The following is a 22,704-nucleotide window of genomic DNA, read 5'->3' as shown; positions in this document are numbered from 1 at the left end:
TGTAAAACAGGCCCAGCAATCTTTCCAGTGCTCTGGATCCAAATTTTTTTCTACCTTCCTCTTAGTCCCTTTTCATTCTGCACTCCTCTGGCTGCTGGAACCTGCCCAGGTCAGACAGATGTGTGCGAGTACAGAGGCAAAACAGCCTTCCAGCAGCTGAGTCAGGAATAGGCAGAATAAAAGACAGATCACACAGAAGTCCCAAAACTTCCAGCAATCACCTAATCGTTAGTCAAATTTAATGCTGGTGAGGACCGAGTTTCTCCTTAACTGCGAAACAGACACTCTGCTGTCCCCGTCTTTTCTACCATCAGTGGTCTGATTATTCTTATGTTCATATTTTCGCTCTGTCCTTCCCATTCTGCTGCAGGATTCTTCTCAGAAAGTAGGCAGAGGAGTGGGAAAGCTACAAAATTCACCGGCACTAAAGAACTTCAAATCTGACTATCAGGGACGCACATTTAATTACTCACCTCTCTTCTGCCCACTGCCGCAAGCGCTGCTGAGCGCTGGGAGAATGGAAGGAGAACCTGTCCATGCTGCGGAAATGCTGTTTCTCTGGTGACAGTCGCCTTCGCAGTTGCTCCAGTTCATGTTCATACATCAGCCTCTGTCGTTCAAGCGCAGATCTCTTCTCCTCTTCATGTTGCTGCTCCAGGCTTTGCAAGATAGACTGCATTGGATCTAAGCAGATGTTGAAAAGAAAGAAGCTAGTACTTCTGGGTTCAAATGCCTAGTAAGCATAAAATTAAACGGAAACAGTGAAGTAGTGAATATGGGGCAGAGACTGAGACTCAGAAGTGAGATCTTCCCCAGGTCCTGCTACAGATATTCTGCATGCTCTTGGGCAAGGCACAAATTACTGTGCTTGGTAGCTCCCCTCCCCAAACGATAGCTGCAGATATTCACTTTAGGGGCTGCAGTAGCCTTTGATTTCTATGGGTGAAGAACACCTGAAACAGTAAGCACAGTTATTATAATAAAAAAAAAAAAGGAGAATTTGCATTTTTGTTTTTATGCATATAAAAACCTCACATTATTGCTGAACTATGTAATAAAATAAATATCAACAGAACAGACTTGGATGAATGATTTAAGAGAATTTGGAAAGAGAAAGACCAAGTTGAAAAAACCTTCCTCCTGTTTTCCAAAATAATGACATTCTGGAGCAGCTATGTAAGACCATAAAAACTGAAGAACAGGGTTTCAGAAACAGAGATCACTACAGCTAATGCCTGAGCCAGACATAATGCAAGAAAAATACCCAGTGAAGTGAAAACACCTTGATTCTAAGCTGCAGCACCAGCAATATTCCAGTTTGGGCTTTTTTCTCAAGAACTGCCAAACATAACATTCTGCAGCTGTGTTTTTCCTCTCAAGAGCAAAAACGGCTAAGCTGAGTCATTCACAAGAAAATTTCTCCATTATAGGAAGTTATAAGGGAAAAGCATTTCTCTGCTGAAGAGAATTCTGTACCTATTTCCAATAATTCTGTTGCTTCTTACCATTACCACCAAGCGCCTTCATAGTGACCTCCATCTGGGCGTATTCATAGCTGAAGTTAATCTCACTAGACACCTCGCTGGAATTGTCTCCATCTATGTCCAGCTGCTCGACACTGTTACTGCACTTCATAGAGTTGTCTCGCTCTTCGTCTTCATGTTCTGCCTTCTTTTTCTTCTTTGGCAAATTCAGCCTTTAAAAGTAGATGTTTTAAAAGAACTATCAATTGTCCAACTCTGAAACAAAGGGTTGCTTGAAAAGATTATTGAAATTAAGTGGGTTGTCCAAAACAGAAAGTTTTTCTCTTTCAAAAGCTGTTTATCTTTGGCGAGTCTAATTTTCCTTGGAACAAAAAAGACAGTTCAAGACAAACTAACTCATCTACATTACACTCCAGCAATACAGAGTAACTAATAATATTAACAATATAGTTTAGATCACTGTTATTTTTTTTCAGTCCACCCACAACTGAGTAATTTTGAGCCAATAATGAAATTACATCCTGCTTTTTAAGAGGATGCTTCTTTCAAGCATAAAAGGAAAACAATTACATTTTAGATTATCACTTGAATCCACCGATATTTAAGGTATTTCAGGCCAAGCACAGAGGGTACGAAGCATGACAGTCTTTCGCAGAAAGCTTCTGCCAGAAATCCTATCTGATAGAGAAAGTACTCAAATATGCCTGGAGCTGGAACTCCAGGGAACGGAGTGATCTTGCAAGACCAGACTGTTTAACGTAGGTCAAAAATCGAACACTTCAGATGCAAAACCCGAAAGGCAACTTATTCAAATAAAAGCTTAGGTGTAACATTTTCACAATGGGAGAGAGAGTGTTAAGTTGGTGCCAAATTGCACAACGTGGTTAGTTACTGGACCAAATTAAAGTCATCACCTCACTAGGGAGATCTAATGATAATAGTATGGATAACAAGAGCCAGATCCTCATCCTTTGCAAATGCAAGAAGCTGCGTCAACCTATTGCTCTGAAACTGAAGCTACGCACAGTCGCTACAACATCTATCATTCAAGAACATCCAAAAATCAGCATTCCCTTTATAATCCCTATCAAAAAGAGATCATCTCCTCCTGCACCTTGAAGGCTCCACTGACATCCTTCCTTATACTATAAGGTAAAACAAAATTGGCTCAAACTTACAATTTCTTTATTATCTTTCGTACCTGAAGAAGTGGTTATTTCCCCATAGTATTCTGTCTCCATGATGTAGCTGGACAGGACCCGTAACAGCAGAACCGTTTACAAACGTCCTTTAAAAAGAAGAAAATCCAAAGCAAATGCACCTTTATAAGGCTTTTTTTTTTTTCCCCCAGTACTGCTTTCTTTATTGTAGCTAGTTAAGATAAGGGAACAAGTTCACAGATTACAAACAGGCAAAACATCCCCAGAAACTTCACTCAGTGCTGTTTCATAAACTCCTCAACTTCTTTCAATTGCTTAAGTTTTATGGAATTTGCTACTTTTGGATAGATAGTATCACAGCTATGTCTGGGGAGTATAGCTATTGCTTAAAAATGGAGAGTCTGCAGAAAAGAGAAGGCACTGGAAATCAACCCTTTCACACCGCCTTGAAATACAGACACAAAATACATTTGAATAAGACATCAGAGAACTCGGGTGTTTACATAGCTTAAAGACAACAAACTAATTAGACCCATCAGAAACTTTGCATTTATTTCAAAGTCAGACTAAGCCTGAAAATAGGATCATAGGAAAATTCATATTAAAAGGGATCTCAGGAAGTTATCTATTCCAGTCTCCTGCTCAAAGCAGGGTCAGCTATGAACCAGGGTAAACATGAAATTCCTGAATTTGGTGGATCTAACAGTAGGTTACTGGGGACGCTGAAGGTGCATTCCATTTTGCGATCAGTCTGAATATAACATCTGATTTTCAAGTACCATAGGTTATTCAGCCTCTCTCTGAAAACTTAGACTACAAACTCCACCACCGACAGAAATCTATTTCGAACCAAAGATACGAGTTTACGGGAGGGTAGATGACAATTCAAACAAAACCTAAAAGCAGAATACAAGAAATAGAATTTTCTTACTTCAGACTAAAGGAAAAAGCATAAGTTTTAGTTACCTTTTTGCACCACTGACCATAAAATACTAGATAAATCTACAGTTCTTACACAACTAAAGCTCTATTTTGTTTCATTACCTAGTATTTTTCTGAGGTGTTAACATCACCTGTCCTTCTGGAGTGATGTCTATAATGCAATGTTCAGGAAGAATTCCCATTCCACATAGCTGGATATCTTGAGAGTTGTCCGATCCTATTAACGTGTGCTCCTGTGGAACGTTAGTTCAGACGTTAGCAATGGATTGCAAGAGTTCATTAATTCCAACTCATCCATTCTCCTTCTGGATATATCTTGACATCTAATTATAAAGTTTGAAAGCTATTTAATACTTCCTTTAGAGGGGAAAAAGGACAAGGAAATAGCGCAAGCAAATCCTTACTATTTCTTACAGAAACAAGTAGGGAGCCCTCAGGAAAGTTAAAGGTCAACAGTTAAAACCAAAGATGAAGAGGTTTTTATCACTAAATTATGGAATCCAGTGTCTCAGGATGTTGTGGAAGCCAAAAGCATAAAGGAGTTCAAGGAGGAATTAAGACAGGTTCATAACAGAGCATGTGGGTAAAATAATCTGAGCTCCGAGAATCTCAGGAATTTAGGCAAAACAAGTGTAAGCCATTTTACCAAAAGAATTTCAGAACACAGGGACTTCTACACCAAAAATCCCAACCGCCAAAAAGAACTTGTTTTATTCAAAACCACAACAAAAACCTAACTGAAGTACACAAGCCCACGCAAAGGGGTTGTGCCTAAAAACGGAAATTATCCCCGATCCCACTATGTCCACCTGAGACTTTTACATAGGTACGGATGGGCCAAGGCCTATTTTCCGAACAGGCTTTGTCTTCCCAGTATTCTTGTCCTGTGTTCACATTGAACACCACAGAAGTCAGCTCTGCTTCAATGGCTGTCACTGCTGAGGCCGATTTAGCAGCTTGAGTCACGCTCTGGACACCTACGTGCAAGCCGTCCGGAACGGCTTCAATTCTTCTCCCAAAACCTCAGCTCAGCTCTTTTGTCTTTTTTTAATGTATTTAGTAGAAACAGCAGTGAAAAAGTTCTTTCCCTTGATTTCAGTAAGAAGAGCAATGATAAAACGACCGATATAAAGACGATCACATATTTCTTAGGAGAGACTGAAACAAAACCATCTTTCAGCCCAGATGCTAATCGTGTGGCTGTTTTGAGAGTTACTACACACCACTTCAAAGAGAAGAGGGTGAAGCTCAAACTGCCAAAGCTTTTACACTGTTCATGTTTTAGAACTCGTATTTTGAAACGTGACTTAAAAATGGTTGTTTCTCATTTCTCCTTCTGACTCTAGATCAACTCTACATAGTTTGTGAAACACGAACAAATTGTCGAGTTGTTTCAGTGCGGAGTCCGAAAGTCATGTTACATGTCTTTTCTTATGTTTAACATTAGTAAAAGAGACCGAACATCAGCAAAAGTGATGAGGCAGAGAGAAGAATTTGATTTTTGCACCTGGAGAGTCATATTGACTCTACTGTACTAAAAGGAATAAATAAAAATGTGTTTTATAAGCTGAAGTCACTAGTTTGAACGTTGACGACACGTGGGGAAGTACGCCGATTACTGAGATGCCCAATATCTATACAAATCACTTTTCTGAATAAAACCTTGTGAAAGCTGCCATAAAGAATAGAAGACAGTTTATAAAGGAGAATACCCCTATAAAAACACACCCCTCCCCCCAAAAAACCCACAAAATAAATCAATCCACACTCCAAACCATCCTCGGCTACAGAGGATTAAAAATCTAAAGTAAAAAGGCTGTATTCATATTATTTTTCATGAGCCACCTACTAATAGAGAACGTTTCCGATAGGCGTTTTTATAACAATCACTAAGGACATCTATGCCAATGGCATTAGGGGCCCACCTTGTTAAGAGAAGACATATATCTATTTTTACCTTTAAATAGTACACCAGAAGTTCATTGAGAGCTGGATCTGCATTCAAATTAACCAGGAAGCACTTATTATCCCCAACTTTTATTCCAGAAGACTGAAGGGAAATGCCAAGGCTTTCCAGCTGTTTCTGCCGCTCCTGCAAAAGAACAGCCATCAAAAAATTAGTCTGATTGACGCATACCCTAGGAAATGCATTCCTACCTGCCAAAAACACCCAAGACAACATGATGGGCAGCTACTTTGAAAAATGTCGTTATTTCTTCTGCAAAAGGTTTGACACAAAAGCCTTATTCACGTCCAGCTTAAACATTACACCAGGTTTTCTGCAATTTCTCTGGTTCTTTTACCTCCGGAGTCAAAACAGTGCTGTGTGCTATGGTCTCAGACAGTTGCATCTTCCTAGTGAAAGCCGAAAACAGCTGAGAGCATCACACTGCAGCACTGTAGGCGCTTCTCCGTGACCTCACCGGAACGGCAAAGCACTGCCGCAAAGCCAGCTCTAGAGCCCTTTATTTTCCCTCTCTAATTAAAAGGCAACAAGTTAAATCTCTGCCAAGTCGAGCTCCACGTCTATCTTTTATCCCACAGAAACCAAAACAACAAAAAAAACCCCAAACCTGCTATTTAAATAATGCAAATAACACTTCCTGCCAAACAAGAATAGTAACATTTTGGGTGGTGTTTTGTTCTTATCAATAGACTTCTTAGAATTCAGCAACAAAGCATTACTGTGCAAAAATGTACGTCGTTCAAAGGGAAGCGTTTGGGTGAAGACTAGAGCAGTGAAAGGAGAACATTAAACATTTCTGGCTTACAAAACAGAAAGGGATTCTTTCATAAAAACGTCACGACAGAAATGTTTCTGTGTCCACTGCAAAGCGAAAACATTTCACCAGCGTTTTCACTCCGTGCTCGAGAATTGTTCACAAGATCGTACGGAAACTGGGAGCGAGATGAGACTTGCTATCCAGATGAGCAGACAAAATAAGAAGAGAAACATGAGAAGCTGCTCAGATTTATGAGGGGGAAGCAAAAAGAGGGGACAGTAAAAATAAATGTGTAAAAAGTATTCGAGACCTGCAGCAGCTTTAGCTGTGAAGTTGAGATCTTAAAAATATTTCATGTAGATTACGTAGGAATACTGCTGGAATATTTATTAAGGTTCTCAACCTTACCCGCCAGTTTGCTCTTTACTTAAAAACAGCGTATTAGACTATTGTGTAAAACACTCTGCTCAGCGTCGGTGTTGCATCAGGTCTGGTCAAAACGAAGACTGCAAAGAATAGCAAACACGGCTCCCTCTTGATTTTCTCTACCCTATTTCTCCCATTCTTATGAAACCAACAGAGGTCCTTGGTAAGGAAAAGTCATGGCCGTGGTGGGGTGTGTGTATGTGCAAAAAACAAAGAACAGAAAAATTGCAATGGGATGTCAAAAATCTCCCGATTACCAGTGCCAGGCTCTGCCGTGCAAATCATTCTTTATTATCTATAGACAGAAGTAAAGAACATGTTGCCCAAAGGAGGACTTGGCCCATGGTCTAAATCTCACAGCATAAATCTTTCCCTTAAAGAAAGTGAGCAAGTTATTGTTAACTTTTGCTCAAGACCCAATGCTAATTAACTTAGGCCTTCAAAAAACCTAAGTATGTCAAATACCTGCTGAAAATGCCTGTTTACGTAGTTCCTCTATAACGCTTTGATCCCGTATTGCCTCCCCATCTCTACAAACCGCATCTTCAGCGTGCATCATCCTTTACGAGGAAGCATTCTTAAAGATTTATAATGGTCTCTCCATCCTACCCGCCTCCCCATCTAACAAGGGGCAGACAGATGTTGGTGGATGCCGGCCAAAAATAAAATCACTTGGCAGGCCATAATAATAACATAAACGCCTTTAACCTTGGGCCCGCGCGAGTCTAATGAAGACGTCAAAAGGATTCTTTCCGCTGGCTTTCAAGAGGTCCTGAAACAGCCTAATACCGCACAAACACTAGTCCTTATCCCTCCTCTGAAAACATCCACTTTTTCTAGAGCTGTAGGGCTTGTGAAAAATCCCAGCTCCGTAACATCGTGACAGGCCGAGAATTTAGAGGCAGGCAAGAAAAAAAAAAGCAAGCAAGCTGAAAGCAAGCAGCTTTACGCAAACCTCGAGGCACACGTATTCTATAGTGTTGATCCCATTACTCTGGTTCTTCAACCTCTTCGCACACTCAGGGTTTCTACGCCTAGAAACCAGCGTGGAGGATGAGAGTAGAATTTATTATCATTATATTTCACACTTACACACAGGGAAGAAAAAAATCCATGAATCTGCACTGAGAGTCAGAAAAGCCTCTTAGTTAAAAGCAGCATTTCTTACCATTGGATCTTTAAAGTCAACCCGCCCTGTTCTGAACACGTCACCTACAAGAGGGCTTTGTACCAGATGCTCCATTCTCTTATTATTTATTATACGCTATTCATCGCCTTTCAATAGTTCTCCCCTCAAAAGCTGCCTGCTGCAAATATATACATCGGCATTTCTGTGGCAAGAATTGGAAGTGTCATGCAATATTCATGGTGACCTGCACAATTTTTCAATGTAACCATCATCATCAGTTATGGATTGAGGCCCTAAATATCAGTGGAAGAGGTATTAAAACACCCAGGGATTCTGAACATCTCTGTTTTTTAATATTCTGCATGCCCTTTGCTTTCACTATTAAGGCAGTCAGTACATAACCTTGCATTTAATGTTCTCAACACTCCACTTTTCATCCCAAACAACAATTTTACTATCTGAAGTATATAAAATCCCTCTAATCCTCTCATCCACAGATTTTTTTTTTTTTAAACAACCTCTCAATTTACATAGAGTGACAGTTCATTATTGTCACTGGAGTAGTAATCTGGGAGGCATCCAGCTTTCGCAGGAATTAAGTGAAGCTTTTCAGAGGGGCAGTAAGCTTGACCTACTTACCCATAAATGTGGGGAACTAATCTGACAACCTCCATGAACTGACAAACAAAGGAGAGAAACCTGTTTTCCATAAATGTCCAAAAAAAAAAAAAAAAGAGTGCAAACCTGTGCTATCTCCTCGGTTTTTCTTAATTTCTCTTCCCAGGTTACAGTCATTTCCTGAATCAACTTTTCCGATTCCTCTAAACGTTCTTTTAGTTCTGGTGATTTCATAGCCTGCAAAAGTAAAAGCAAATAAAATAAGAAAGCTTGCTGTATTTCGTTCTTTTTCACATCACCATCACACAGATGGGAAAAAAAGAAACACACGCTACTCATTTTCCAAGGCATACTTGAGCAGTAAGTAAAGGTGTTTTAAATATATATTGCACATAAATGCTGAATTCATTAAAAAGTTAGTTTAATTGGTTTCAAGCACAGATGCTAAAGCAGAATTTGTACACTTTAATGCAAACCAATTAGATGATACTAGCGGACTGGCACAAAGACATTCAGACACAAACTAACATCGTTTCTCTACCAATGCAATTCCCAAAGACTCTCATCTAAAACCATTTGTTTCTCAGGCGCTGCTGATCTGGCTAGTCGCCCTCGTCTCAGCTCTCTTTCCCTCAACACGGCAGTTAACCTCCCAGGCGCTTACGTGGACATGCCACCAAGCTCTTTTTATTTGCTCTTTTGGGTATAGCCTGGTTCGGCATGTATGATTATTTCTTTTCTATGGGAAACATCAAGACATCTGTGGTGCTCCAGTTCTCCCCCTCTATAAATGCCTTTTACAGACACTAACCTGGGAACAAGAAGATACACCACCAGCCATGAGACACTCCAGAAACCAAAGGAACATCAATGTTTTGATAAAATATATATATGTATTCACTTCTTCCAATCTCAGTATTGGCACTATTCCTCCTGTACAACCTCAGACAGGAAGCCTACGGGTTTGCTTACATTTGCTTCATTTCTGCTAACACGATGAAAATGGTTTTGGCTGGTAAGTCTTTATGCTATGCCCATTAAACAGGGTGAGTATCACTTGCCACCACATAGTTCTCCTACCACAAACCCAAAAACTCCTCACAGGAATCCAAAGCAAGCAGAACGGCCTCCTTGCAGGGCAGTTTGTTCATGAAAGGGAGCAACTGCCGGGGTGGAAAAGCCTGTTTTAAGATAGGAGCTTCCTTGGCCTCAAGACATAGCAGCCTAGGCACTGTCAGCCGATGTGTCCTATGTAGTCTTTTTCTGATTGAATATCTCAAATACTTAAATACAGGGTAAAAGGCAACATGAATTGAAAATGTAACTGATTGTCATGACGAGGTCAATGTTTTTGTTCATTCAAAAAAAATATTTATGCACATTTCTGTAAGAACAATTAGATAAGCTACAAGTGTAATGAACTGAAAGGAGAACAAGAGAACGAATGTGGCTTTTGACCTTCACCGCGTAGCCTTTTAATAACAAATTAAACCTTTTTCCATGTTTGTTGTCAATGCCACTCGATGACAACAAGGGTGGGATTTTAATACTTGGGAAAGGAAGTATGTATTACTTCATACTTAGGAAACAGCATTTCATGGCTTTGAAGAGCTGTCATTATTTTGGCATTAATGCCCACGAATAAAACACACAGGGAGTACTTGCATCTCTCAAGGCACTTCAAGTCGGTGGTACACATTCTAGAGGAGTTTTTAGATATTTAATTTGAGGTATCTTAAATAAACTGATGTTCCCTTATTGGATGTTTAGCGTATTAGGTAGCTCAGAGGAGAAGAGTCCAAGTTTCACTAGTCATTTCTAATATCACAGCCAGCATTCCCTGCAAAGCTCATGAGACAAATACCGTAGACACAATTTTTCTGAATTGCTGAACGGCCAGATTATATAACCCCTGCTTGAGGAGAGAACTCAGATACACTCAAGTTCTTGGCCTTGGCCTAACTTTTAGATCGTGCTCCCTTCATAATTTCATCAAGGGAGCTACGCAAATACTCGTAATATTGTCTAACATCTGCAAGAGATTCAATTTAGAACGAAGACTTAAAGCTTGTAAGCAAGCAAGCCTTATTAAGTGAATTCGCATCTTGCAGGATGTGGCCACCCTGAATTCTTAAAATATAAAGCTCCACCTGTGAACAGCATGGACTTAAGACTCCATCCCTGCGCCTGCCTACATGTCCACTTTCCTCCGATCTGTATCTCACAACAAAAACACGATTGCTCAAGAGCGTGTTCAGACGGAAGCTGCTATTTCATGTTATCTCCCATGTTTCAACACTGACCTAAAGAAAAATGATACTAAGAGAAAGAAATGATACTAAGGGAGACCTGTGATAAATACTATCTAGTAATTCCTTGTGGCATTAGTTTGAGAGCCAGGGAAGGAAGCCGTGGCACTGGGCTTTACAGGATCTACCAGCCAGCCAAGGCTGAGAGTTGTACCTCCGCTTTCGTGAGCTGTTCCCGGAGCTTCTCCACTTCCTCTCGGAGTTCCCGGATAATGCGCGCATTAGGGTCTTCGTTCACCACAGCATGATTGACAATGTTCTTGGCCCGATCTGCGTACCTCAGGGTCGAAAGGGTCTCATCGTAGTTGTCTGCTGCTGGGCTTACTGTTGCCACCATGGCGGTCTTGCTGTTACCACCAAGGCTGTCCTGGAAAGCGGTAGGGGTTGTAAAATTAGGACAGAAGGTTTCTTTGGTTTTAATGTATCAATGTAGAGGGGAGCAAATAATAACCAAAGGTTGGGAATATTTGGGGCGCAACTATTAACAGCAATGTTTTTGTCAGAGCTTCTCCGTTCAAAATGAATATTTTAAACTGTGTAGATCAAGCAAAGCTGTTATTTTCAATTGTTCTTTTTTCTTTTTTCAAGCATGTTTAGGAAATATCATTCTTGGCTTTTAGAATGCTAAAAAGGAACAAAAAAACAGTACCCGTTTTGGTCTTTAGGGTACCTAGAAAGGGCTTGAAAGGCTTGCTTCCACCTTTTCCGCTTAGATTTTAAAAATAGAAATATAAGCAATTCAGCACTAGGCTTCCCAGACACTATGGAAGGAGCACAGGGAAGATCATGATGAAGTCCATGTATCTTAATTTAAGGACTCAGTGACCTGTCTCCAGTAAGTACTTCATTTAAATTACTTAAGTTACACTGATTAAAATCCACTTCTTGTCCCTTCTACTTTCATTCTGTATCTCGTAGTGGCAACACATCACCATCTTTTTAGTTATCTTCTGATTATACTTTTAGGGCCAACATTTATACGCTGCTTACGTTTCCAGATTTCTAGCTTAGTACTTAAACCGCTCTTAAAAAGTAGACCTGCCACATTTGCTTCTAAAGGCATGGCTGAACGACAGCTCTATTATCATGTTTTAAAGATCTCATAAATAATATAGTTGATCCTGTTGTTATAAACATTTTGGAACGGGGCCCTTCCTTTCCCTGCTGCTTACATAGTTCAGAAATCTAAACCGAGTTACGTAAGAAAGAGCCGTTTTGGAATTTGGTTGGCAGAGAACAGGGGCGTGAAGCTACATTCCTGCAGGGCACCGTGTTGGGGAGGTGGGGGGAAGGAAGCATCCAATCTTTTTACTGATTGCAAAGCAGGGTTTTACAATTTTAGCCAGTCTAAAAAAAATAAAATATTTGGTTTTAAATCTTGCAGAAATTCTGTGTTTGCTTTTGTTTTTAATCCAGTATCTCTTTCTGCGAAGAATCATGCTATTAGCTTTCATCTGCGATAACCCATGAAATCTAGGTCAGGCGTTGCCATTAGAACAACGCGACTACATTAGCTGCTTGTCTAACCATTTCGGTTACAAAGCGCACACGCAGCCTTTCCTCCCCATCATTAAAACGCCCCTTTAATATCTCCTTAAGGCTCGCTTTGCCGCGTGATGCCTAAAATAATCGGAGAGCAGCCGGGCTGCCGCAGCGGTCAGACAAACGTCAGCCGCACGGACTGCTGTTGCTTCGCAATGGGATTTCTTTCTCTGCGGAAGCCAGGACTTTGCTTCCATCTGCCAATGGTTTGCAAAAATTGGAAATGACACTCGGCAACAGCGCTCCCAGGCCTGCACAAAAAGACGAAGTTTATCAGGGAGCCGGCCGGGCGCTCATCCTTCCAAATAAAATCTTTACAGTTTGCGCTTCGGGAACCTCCATCCACTGCGCTAATTAGTTCCCAAACAGGATTAATTCAGCATTGGAATTGCAGCTCCTCTGCCCAGGCAGCTGAGAAGGCAGTTACAGGGATACACCGTAATTCAAAATACACCCGTTATTAGCCGGGTAAAGTTCCTCTTGCACCGCAACTACTCAACCCCAACGCCAGACCGTCTGATAAAGTTTTATGTATAAAACTATTGCGCTGATTTCGCTCTTTCCTTTAACGCTAAGCAGGAAAGGTGGACAAACAGTCAGCTGGTCTCTCACAGGTGAAGGCAAAGTTTGCAAACCACCCTGAAAACACTGGGTTTGCAGGCGATAGAAAACAGAATGGGAATCAAGTTTAGTTTTTTCTAAGACTAGATTTGCCCAGTCTTCGTTAGCATCAGGATCACTGTGAAAACAATATAAAATGTAAAGATAAAAAAACATTTTCAACAGCAGTCATCATTTAAGGTAATAAAACAAAGTGTAAAATATTTCAAATAAAAATATGCAGGGCTTGTGAATAAAAAGGGAAAATAAGAGGTTTGTATCAATACAGTCTGCTAAATCCAGCGGGCCGAGAAGCTTGTAGCCTGATGCTGCTTTTCAAAACTCCTCTTGCAACAAAAGTTCTCACCTCGTACTTTTCCCTAAAGATCCTCAACTAAATTATAAACACGAAGCATTAGATCTGGAGATCTCCCGAACTCTACTGGTTTCTCAAATTTGTGGACAGACTGTACATAACAGATGTTCCTAGGGTCAGAACTGTGTGCGCGCATGGTCATCATCATCTTCGCTACGAAGCATCAGGCAGGTGCTACACAGGCATTTCAATCCGCTTGCTGGATTTGTTTAAAAATGGCACAGCCGAACTAATTCCAACAGCAGCACTAGAAACCCGTCAGAAAAGTTTCCACTTCTGCTTCTCAAACTATTATACCCATGTCAGGAACCCAAGCACAAACACTGCTAGAACAAACGGAAGAAAGCTGGATATTGCTGTTCGCAGCTCTGCAGACAGGCAAAAAGTGCTTGTTTAATTAGAGTAAAAAAAAATCCCAATGTAAATATACAAAGGTGAAAATATATTAAAACACTAATGAAGATTTAGGGCAAGGAACGCTGTGAAATGAAGAGTTATTACACCACAGAAGAGCATAAACACTGTTTCTGTTAAGCTGCTTTGATTTTTAGGTAGCCCTCCTGACGGTACTATTTGATGTCCAGTATCCGTAGTGTTAATCGGGGGGAGAGCAGATAAATATCACAGAAGTAAGGCTTAAAAGACAGCGCTGAGAAAAATGAAGGCTTGTGGCGTCAAGGGGTTACCCGAGTCGAGATTTTATTTCACTTAAGCATTTAAGTCAACTTCTTTCCTAACATCCTCATTTACCAATTTTGATCTTCATTTAGACCTTACCGATGTTCATCCAAGTGCCAGGAAGATCCAGTCTTTTTTTTATAGAAAATATCAAATAGAACTCTATGCAGTGCAGAAACTCATTTAACTACTCATTTCACATGAATATGATACACAGACTCTTCTGACCTGTTCTCAGACTGTATCTGGGATAATGCTCTGCAATTACACCCCGCTGACAAAAGCAGCGTATCTTAACGAATATATTAGAAAATTAGCAAAAGGATAATGGTCTTAAAGTCATCAAAGCTAACCACATCAGTATGCAAACTTCAGTTACATATGGCGATAGCCTAAATTAAATCAGCCCCGAGGTTCTGTGTGTAGCTAACTGTAAACTGACCCAGAAAAGATAATCCTTTTTAAAAAAGTTCCTTATTCTTTAGGTCATGACAGGTCAGCAGAAGACAGGGAACATATTTAGTCTGTGCAGATAGTGATGGCTTCCATCCAGCTAATTTTCCAAAGACAAGGATGGCTAACATCAAAACCAGAAAATCCAGCAAAAGAACAGCATTTTATCTCGCTGAATGTGACTCTTCTCCCCTTTTCCTCCTTTTTATTCCCCTTTAAAAATAAAGATCAAGGTACTTACTTTAAGTAACCAAGTGAGGACAGAATCACGATAAGGAACAAATTTGTTCTTGTTCTTGCCAGCAGCCTGATCTGCCAAGGCAGAAATAACCAGCCCAAGAGTTGTAAGGGATCTGTGCAGAGAACACAAGCAGCCATTAACAATCACACATATTTGTAAGTCAAAAGCATGTTTAGACAGTCGCTTTCCAAAAATGAGCTTCAAGAAAAACATTTCTAGGGCAGTTTGGAACAAACAACCGAGTCTTACTTGTTAATGTTGCTCCCTTCTTTCAGCCTGTCTCCTGCGGCACCAGTCTTAGTTGCCCTTTCGCTGCCTGCTAAGTCAACCAGACTCAGCTTGCCCACCTTCTCGCCTGACGTCTGCAGAAGGAACCAGACAACAGCTAGTGTTAATTCACCCAAATCGAGTTACACAGTTTGACATATTTTCAAACAAGAATCAAGCTTCACTTCTTGGTGTAGGCTCATCGCAGTTGTTCCAACAGCTTTGAAAGGCATAGTACAATATTCTGCAGTAACTCATTAGTTACTGCTTCAGAAACAACAGGAGGATTTAAAGTGATGTCAGACACACTGATATCTTCAAGACACCTAGCAAGACATTTCAGAAAGCTCCAGAGGAGAGGAACATGGGGCATATTAGTCAAATGTTAAAGCAAGAACACATGCAGAGGAAATACAGGCTGGGGGACACGTATGAAGACTCAGGGCCTTTCTTTTATCATCTTGAAAACAGTCTCCCCAAAATCTCAGATTTTATGCCAAGTTTCATCTCTGGTTTTCGCAGAGTAAGAATGAACATGACAAGAAGCATGTTATAATTTATGAAATGATTACAATTGCAGAAGTCTCCTATATCCTTAAGAGCATCCTAGAAGGAATTTCAAGCTGTATATTGTGATCACATAACACAGATTTTGTTATAAGCCCCCGTTATTCCTTATAACTCTTGCCAAGTATCTTATTTGACCCAAAATGACGTTCTGAAACACCCCATAAATTTTATATATCAATCTGAAGTTTAACAGAGAACACAGTCTTTAAGAACAGTTTGCTTGCATCATGCTTTTCTGTAGCTGCTCTGACTTTAGCATCTCAGTATCACAACTGCAAAGTGCGATGTTCCCCTAAACAAACCGGAAAATTAGAACCAACGTGCTTTTGAAAACGTTACTCCAAGCCTCTCAAAATACAATGTGATCATCGGGGCATACTGAAACGTGTAATTTCCAGGACTGAAAGGAACTGCAGGTCAGAAAACAGAGCAATCTGTTCTAGAAGTTTATACAGCGAGTCCAGGAAGATGTAGAAGAGAAAAAGACAGTCAAAACTACCACCTTGCACCCAGGCTGACTGTAGCCACACGATAAATGCAGTAGAGCCACATAAAAAAAACAGAACAATAAATGACTTCCTGAGGTCCCTTCCAACCACCATTTCGGTGATTCCATTAAAATATATTAAAGCAAAAGAAATACATCCAAGGTTAAAATTCAGGCATTACGACTCATTTTACTCACCCCTGAGTGTACATCATAAAGTGTGTGAGTGAGGATAATCTTGAAGACTGCATGGGACCGACTGCTTTCCTCATTCATGTTGGTTGCAGCCACTGTTCGAGATTTGTTGCCCTCAGACATCAAGGACTCTATGTCCTAGACACAATTTTTACAGTCATAAGCATATCTGTATTAACATTCTTTTCACTTATCTACCTAAACAATCTCATTTTGGTAAAACGCACCTATTTTACAGCAAGTTTCTCACTGTTCATGAAGCGTGAGAACAAAATATCGTGACCTTCCCTTAACAGATTAGAAATTAAACAATGTTGTCGCATGCACATTTATCCATGACCTTTCCCTGGATATTAAATTATCAGTAAAAAGTTATGTAACTGGCTGCACAAAAAGACACTTTAAAGCAAAGGAAAAAAAAAAAAAAAGCAATGAAACAGGAATTCATGTTCGAAACACTCCAACATTTTCGCCTCAGTTGGCAAACACACATTCTTGAAAGCCCCAATACTGACATAATGCTCAAAGTTTTATAAATAAAAGCTAAACAGAACCCTGTAGAGCAGGTCATTATGTTCCTGTTACAAATAAGAGCTTGTAAAATTCTCTGAATCCAGACATGCTAAATTATGGCACTTGACAAATATGCAGCTCCCATGCTTCAGTGTTTTACAGCAAATCTGTAAAACGGTTAAAACCTTAGAGCCTCGGGCTTAACTTTTATTTACCCATCTTTAGCAGGATGGTGCTAAAGAAAACCAAAAGCAATCACACAAAAGAACACCACAGACCACTTTGACTCTTTATTCTGAATTATGCTAAGCTGCCGGGCAACATAAAAAAGCAACGCATGCAGTGTGGTTTTTCTCAACAGAAACCAGCAAAGAGAACTACATGAGTAAGTGGAGGGACTGCAATAGGAAGGGTTAGAAAACCACTGTTTTGCAAGTTTTGCTTCAGATGACAGAATTACATCCTGTATTTCATGGTTTCTCCCACAGTGCATCGATTGCTTCCTAAAAATTAGGGCGCTCTTAGAAGGCATACACGTATACTCGCTGTACAGCTAACTAGAGGACTTCCCAGTAAGCGCTTTTCACGCAATGTTCTCAAGCATTCGCCTTGTAACCAACTATTAGTTTACATTTCCAGGGTGCCTGTGAGCTACGTGTAAGTGAATTACTAGGCCATAACACGTCAGCCAAGGAATGACAAGACGTGGTACTGAAGCCTGTCTCTTCTGAACTGTGGTTCTGTATTTAATCACTGAACACTGCTTCTCAGGAATACAGCCAGAACTCATCTTAAGGCTGCGCAGAAAGCTGTTCCGGTAAACAGTTTAATTTTTTTCAGCATTATTAAATATTACAGGATGACGATAAGCATCTGTTCTTAACCTCTGCTTTCTCCAGTAAAATTAACACAACAATCCTACAGATGTCTTGCACTGAAGTCCAGGTTACTGCTACGGTAAATTAGGAATAGGTTAATAACTCTGTCCTGTTTAGCTTTGCAAGCTCACATAAGGGACGGTTCCCAAGGGTTTAGGATGTCCACACAAGCCCTTCATAAAATTGATCCTTACCTTGTAGCTAGCAACAGCTAGTTTGGATAGGCCATCTACATAAGGACCATAAACACTGTGTTCTCTAACTTTTAATGACTGACGGCTTCTGGATGGAAAAAAAAAATTATTTATAAGCACGCGACTGATTTAAGATGGCAACATTTATAGTGAATCGTATTTCTCACTGACATGTCAAACATGATGGTCTTACAGCCAGCATATAAAGCACAGAGCAAGGACTATAATGCAAACAACAAAAAAAGCCTTATGTCTACACATATAGAACGCTGATATAGACATTTTGCTTTTAGCTTTACTATTTTATTTAAATTCAAAGGACAACGGAGATCAGGAGGAAAAGCAAGCCATCCTACCACAACAGTTAAGAGAGGGTCCATTAAGGCAAATTAGTATGTGGAAAGGAAGAGCAAATTCCAGTGCTGTTTACACATATATTGCTTACCCTTTTGGGTCAAGAAGATCTCTGACTTTCTCGTTGTATATCTCCATGTAGGACACTTCCACTTTGAAACTCTGCTCTTCATTTTCCTCTTTCTGTGCTCTTTCAAAAAGTCCACTGCAAAGTCTAGGGATTAATCCAGGCTGGTCAGCAGTACCCATCATGGTGTAAGATTTTCCAGATCCTGTGTAATTGAATCTGTAATTAGTGCACATGCAACAGAATTTCTTTGCTATGTGGAACATGGAAAGGAAATGGAGAGAAGAGATTTAAAAAAGAAGTTTGCATTTCAGTGAAAGATATTTGTACAGTTTTCTATTTTAAAGCAAATAAGACATCATTTCGCTAAAAGCAGTCTATTTAATAAAATGAAAAAGCAAGACAAGAAAGCTGGTTCAAACTGACTGAAAAGACTTTTTCGGGTAGATACAGTCCTCCTGTACACGACAGCCCACTAACACCCACATTTTATTAGGTGCCACATTGAGAAAAATCAGTTGCACAAGCCTACTCATTTTTGCTTATTACATCTAAAAATGATGATTAAAGATTATTCTAACCGCAGAGGCAGAAGGTATTAATGATGTACTAAACTCAAGGACAGGAAAGATCATCCAGAAGATGATAATCTAAAGGCGTGGGAAATCAGGGTAGCCAGCAACAGACATACTCCTCATCCTGTTCACATATCTAACGTTACAAAGGAGAAGAACATTTCTTATCTACATCGCAAGGCATTTCTCCTCAAACGATAGCACAACAGCCACGAGAAGTCATTCCAGTCGGATCATCACATCTTCTGTGTCAGGGTTTTTGCCGATATCCTGCAGAGACTCACCTGTTTGCCCATAGGCAAAGATGCAAGCGTTATAGCCTTCAAAGGCATTCTGAAGAATATTCTCTCCAAGGCACTTGAAAACAACGTCTTGACCTGAGAAAACAAAACACAAAAGCAAACGTGGAAGGAAAGAGCGAGATTCTTTTTTTGTTCGATTTGAATTCTTCACTGATTATGCAAAAACAAACACAGTTCATGTTTTCCTGCTGTTCTTGACTAAAGAATGCATTTGGCATCCAGTATTCATTCCTTCAACTGGAGCAAGGCCGTTGGCCAGTAGATGCACTCCAGATTTGTACTACTATAAAAATCAGAAGCTGTGAATACTGCACATATATAGCTGTATGTGCCTGCAACAACATCCTAACAGCGCTCTTACTCAGAAGCTTCATCAGCAGAAGATCCACCACCAATTGCAGAATTTCACCCGTTAGCGGAAGGTAGCACCTCAAAATATATTCCACCCATACACTTACTTTAACAACTGCCATTTGATTTTAATTTAGGACAATTAGTAGAGCACTAGGTATTTTACAACATATGTAAAAGGAATTAAATTATGCCATGAGGAGACTTTTGCAGAGAAGGACTCACAACTACATGGGAGGTATTACAGCACAAGGCATATGCACTGGCGAACTATAGGGTGTATCACTTTTTTTTATTTTTATTTTTTAAATAGAACTAAATTTGTATGGACAATTTTTTGGCTCCTTTTCCAACTGCAGGAAGAAACGCATAATAAATTTAAGTAGTATTTATTTTAACAAAACCTGTATTTTCTTTTAAAAGCGGAGAAACTAAATTCTGAACCAAACATTACAGAACTTCATTGAGTGAAAACTCCCTTCTCAAATATGTTAATCTTCCTGAAAGCTTTTCCTTTCTCTCATTGATTAAAGTCCATTATTTTACATTCGAATCCACTCAAAATTTTATGCATGCAAAACTCCGCATCAAAATTACTAATAATTGTGCCTTGCTGAACGCAACTGGAGGGTTTTGGAGCAAATAATTCCATGCTATAACAGATGTTTCAAAAATTTCACCCACAGCAAAATTTCCCTTCCTAAGTTATTTGTATATTTGAAAATACCAATTTTTTCTCAAATGCCTTATTAAATTACTATTCATTTAATTTTCTGTTATTTTAAATAAAATCTGTAAATATATGCATCTTTTAGTATGTATTTTATTTATCAGTGGAAACAAGCATAACTGAATCCTAATTTCAAAAGATGAGAAATGTGAAGAAAAAAAAAAAAGGAATAGACCACAAAACGTTAAGTGCAAATATATTTTACCACAGCTACTTGCCAAAATATGTCTATAATACTTAAAAAACTCTCCTCATTAAATAGGTTAGGCCCTCTCACCGGTACATATGTATTCACATACCCCTATATTAAAGTAGGTTTTATTAATACTCCAATTTTTAAGTTCTAATATGATGCCAAACTCCCATCAGCACTGGGAAACATAACCATGAAAGTGTACTTAGCAATGTTTCTCAAATCCTGAAAAGAAAGGGATTTGATGCTTTTAAAACTATGCATTTGGGAAGAGAAACAGAGATGTGAATCCGAGTAACTTGTTATTTCGATGGATTCCTCAATTTCCTGCACTGCAGATGGATAGCAATGCCGATCGCTATCCCAATAGTCACCTTTAGAGATGAAACGCAGGAATGATTTCAGGTTTTCCTTTTTTTTTTTTCCTCCTGACAACAAGCAGGCACAGAGGGGAGAGGCGCTCCATGCCGTATGCTCTGGGCCCCTCGGCAAATACTGTCTTATAACTAGATCATTTGTACGTGGAGACAACAAGCACGCAGCTACAGGAAATATTACCTGCGTATTTTTCTTTGACGGATTCATCCATAGACCAAAAGCAGTGATCGTACGCAAACACCTGTAGAAAAACAAGCAGGAGGGCAGCGCGTAAGAGCTACGGCCAAACCAAGCGCGTTATCCCAATTTTGACAGCGCTGCATCGCGTTAGCTAACGTCTTGCTCCCTGGGGCCATCCTGAACGTATAATACGCATCCCCGCAGCAGCCTATTTACTTTCTGTGAGTTTGAAGCCTAAACAAGCACGTCACCTTTCCAAATGCAAGGTTGCTCCTTGTTTTTATTTTTTATTTTTTCTTTCTACCTCACAGATCCCGTACGATGCTCTCCAAACGCTCCCCATGCGGCAACTGCATGGATGGAGCTCGCCTTGATTTCCTGCAAACCCATCCCTTGCAATCCATTTTTCACAAGGTTTTCTCTTTTGCAAACTGACGGATGTCCCTTGGTTGTTTCTACCATTTCCCTGGATCTCTCGGATGCCTAAATTAAAAACACACCTCGGGGTAGGAACCTCTTTCCGCACAAGAGCGGCGTGGATTTACACGCTGCTGACCAGCAGAAGCTGCAGCCACCGCCAAAGTCTAGCACTTGTAACGAAAAAACATACAGCAAATGAGTTGTAGGGTGAGAATAGTAGTTCTGCAGCCTTTTTAAACTGAAAAGTTTCAATTTCGTGGTAAATCCATTTAAAGTGGATGCACTTTTCATCCTAAAATCTAGCCTTAAATAGGACAGTGAACACTATAGGATCTTGGGCTGCACAAATAGAGGTTCCCAGAACAACTCCCCCGAATACCTATTTGCAAGAAAAAAAATATATATATATAATAATATAATAATAAAATATAATAATATCTAATCTACATTCACATGGGCAAAGTTTACTCTGTAGGATAGAGGAAAAGGGAAGAGCCATGTGCTGTCCTTTGGCTGTTTTCTTCTCATCTAAGCTTAATTAAGGCTGCTCTTTCCTCTCCAGATGTTCTGTATTGCTAGGTGTATATACGTATATTTACATTACTTCAGATCAAGCTGGCCCAGCAAATGCTCCATACCAGCATCTCACATCTAACCCCCGAACCCCCACCCCAGTATTTCAGACCATTTTCATTTTATCGCTTAACATATTTTTTACATACAGTTTTAGTAAATCTGTTGTGTGGCTACACTAAAGTCACTACTGACGAAGCAGGATCTGCGTGGGTAGTCAAACCTAACATTTTTTTCATTAGTAAAGCTGACAGAAAAAAAAATCTGTAGCATCATATCCGTTGCTTTAACGGTATCAAAAGTGGGAACACCCTAAAGAAAGACAGCGAGTCTGTAGAGAATTACTTCAGTTATACCATTTTCTAATAGATCATATCATGGAATCTGAATTATGATTTCAGGACTCGGAGAGAAATAATGCAAATCTTCACTAAGTATTTATACTAACTGAAACATGTAGGAAAATTATGCAGGAATTGAAAATCTATACTACCAGCACATCCAAACTTGCTATCTACATTTTATTAAAATGCTTAATACAGCAACATCCTTCAAATTTAAACAGCCCATCTTCACAAAAATGCAATGCATTTTGCCTATATTACATCAATATGTCTAAGCATCAAGAGATAAAAGGGGTTATTTTACGTGCTCTAACTGAGGAAACGACAGCTCATTTATTTAAAATTAAGTTATTATGGTTCTTTGAATTTATTATACAATTAGATGTGTTGTTATACCATCCTAAGCTTTCAGAGTGTTTAATAAAACATCATTAGATACACGACCACATCAA

The 22,704-nt window shown here is 39.7% G+C and overlaps 1 protein-coding gene across 1 annotated transcript in view; it reads right to left on the bottom strand.

Moving 5' to 3' along the window:
* KIF13B (kinesin family member 13B) overlaps positions 1-18,391 on the bottom strand; it is a 63,731-nt gene extending 45,340 nt beyond the window's left edge. The window contains exons 1-12 of the mRNA XM_067294627.1: positions 18,231-18,391; positions 17,786-17,873; positions 16,204-16,338; positions 14,931-15,043; positions 14,682-14,793; positions 10,946-11,158; positions 8,609-8,719; positions 5,544-5,678; positions 3,689-3,819; positions 2,686-2,772; positions 1,506-1,696; positions 474-684 (exon numbers count right to left, since the gene is read on the bottom strand). Of these exons, the coding sequence (XP_067150728.1) occupies positions 474-684; positions 1,506-1,696; positions 2,686-2,772; positions 3,689-3,819; positions 5,544-5,678; positions 8,609-8,719; positions 10,946-11,158; positions 14,682-14,793; positions 14,931-15,043; positions 16,204-16,338; positions 17,786-17,873; positions 18,231-18,391 (1,688 nt within the window). The remainder of the gene's footprint in view (positions 1-473; positions 685-1,505; positions 1,697-2,685; positions 2,773-3,688; positions 3,820-5,543; positions 5,679-8,608; positions 8,720-10,945; positions 11,159-14,681; positions 14,794-14,930; positions 15,044-16,203; positions 16,339-17,785; positions 17,874-18,230) is intronic.
* Positions 18,392-22,704: the final 4,313 nt, after the last annotated feature.

The sequence above is a fragment of the Apteryx mantelli genome, chromosome 3 (assembly GCF_036417845.1).
Source record: "Apteryx mantelli isolate bAptMan1 chromosome 3, bAptMan1.hap1, whole genome shotgun sequence".
Classification (NCBI taxonomy): domain Eukaryota; kingdom Metazoa; phylum Chordata; class Aves; order Apterygiformes; family Apterygidae; genus Apteryx; species Apteryx mantelli.
The sequence above is the reverse complement of the archived record's forward strand: the minus strand, read 5'-3'. Positions and strand labels throughout refer to the sequence as shown.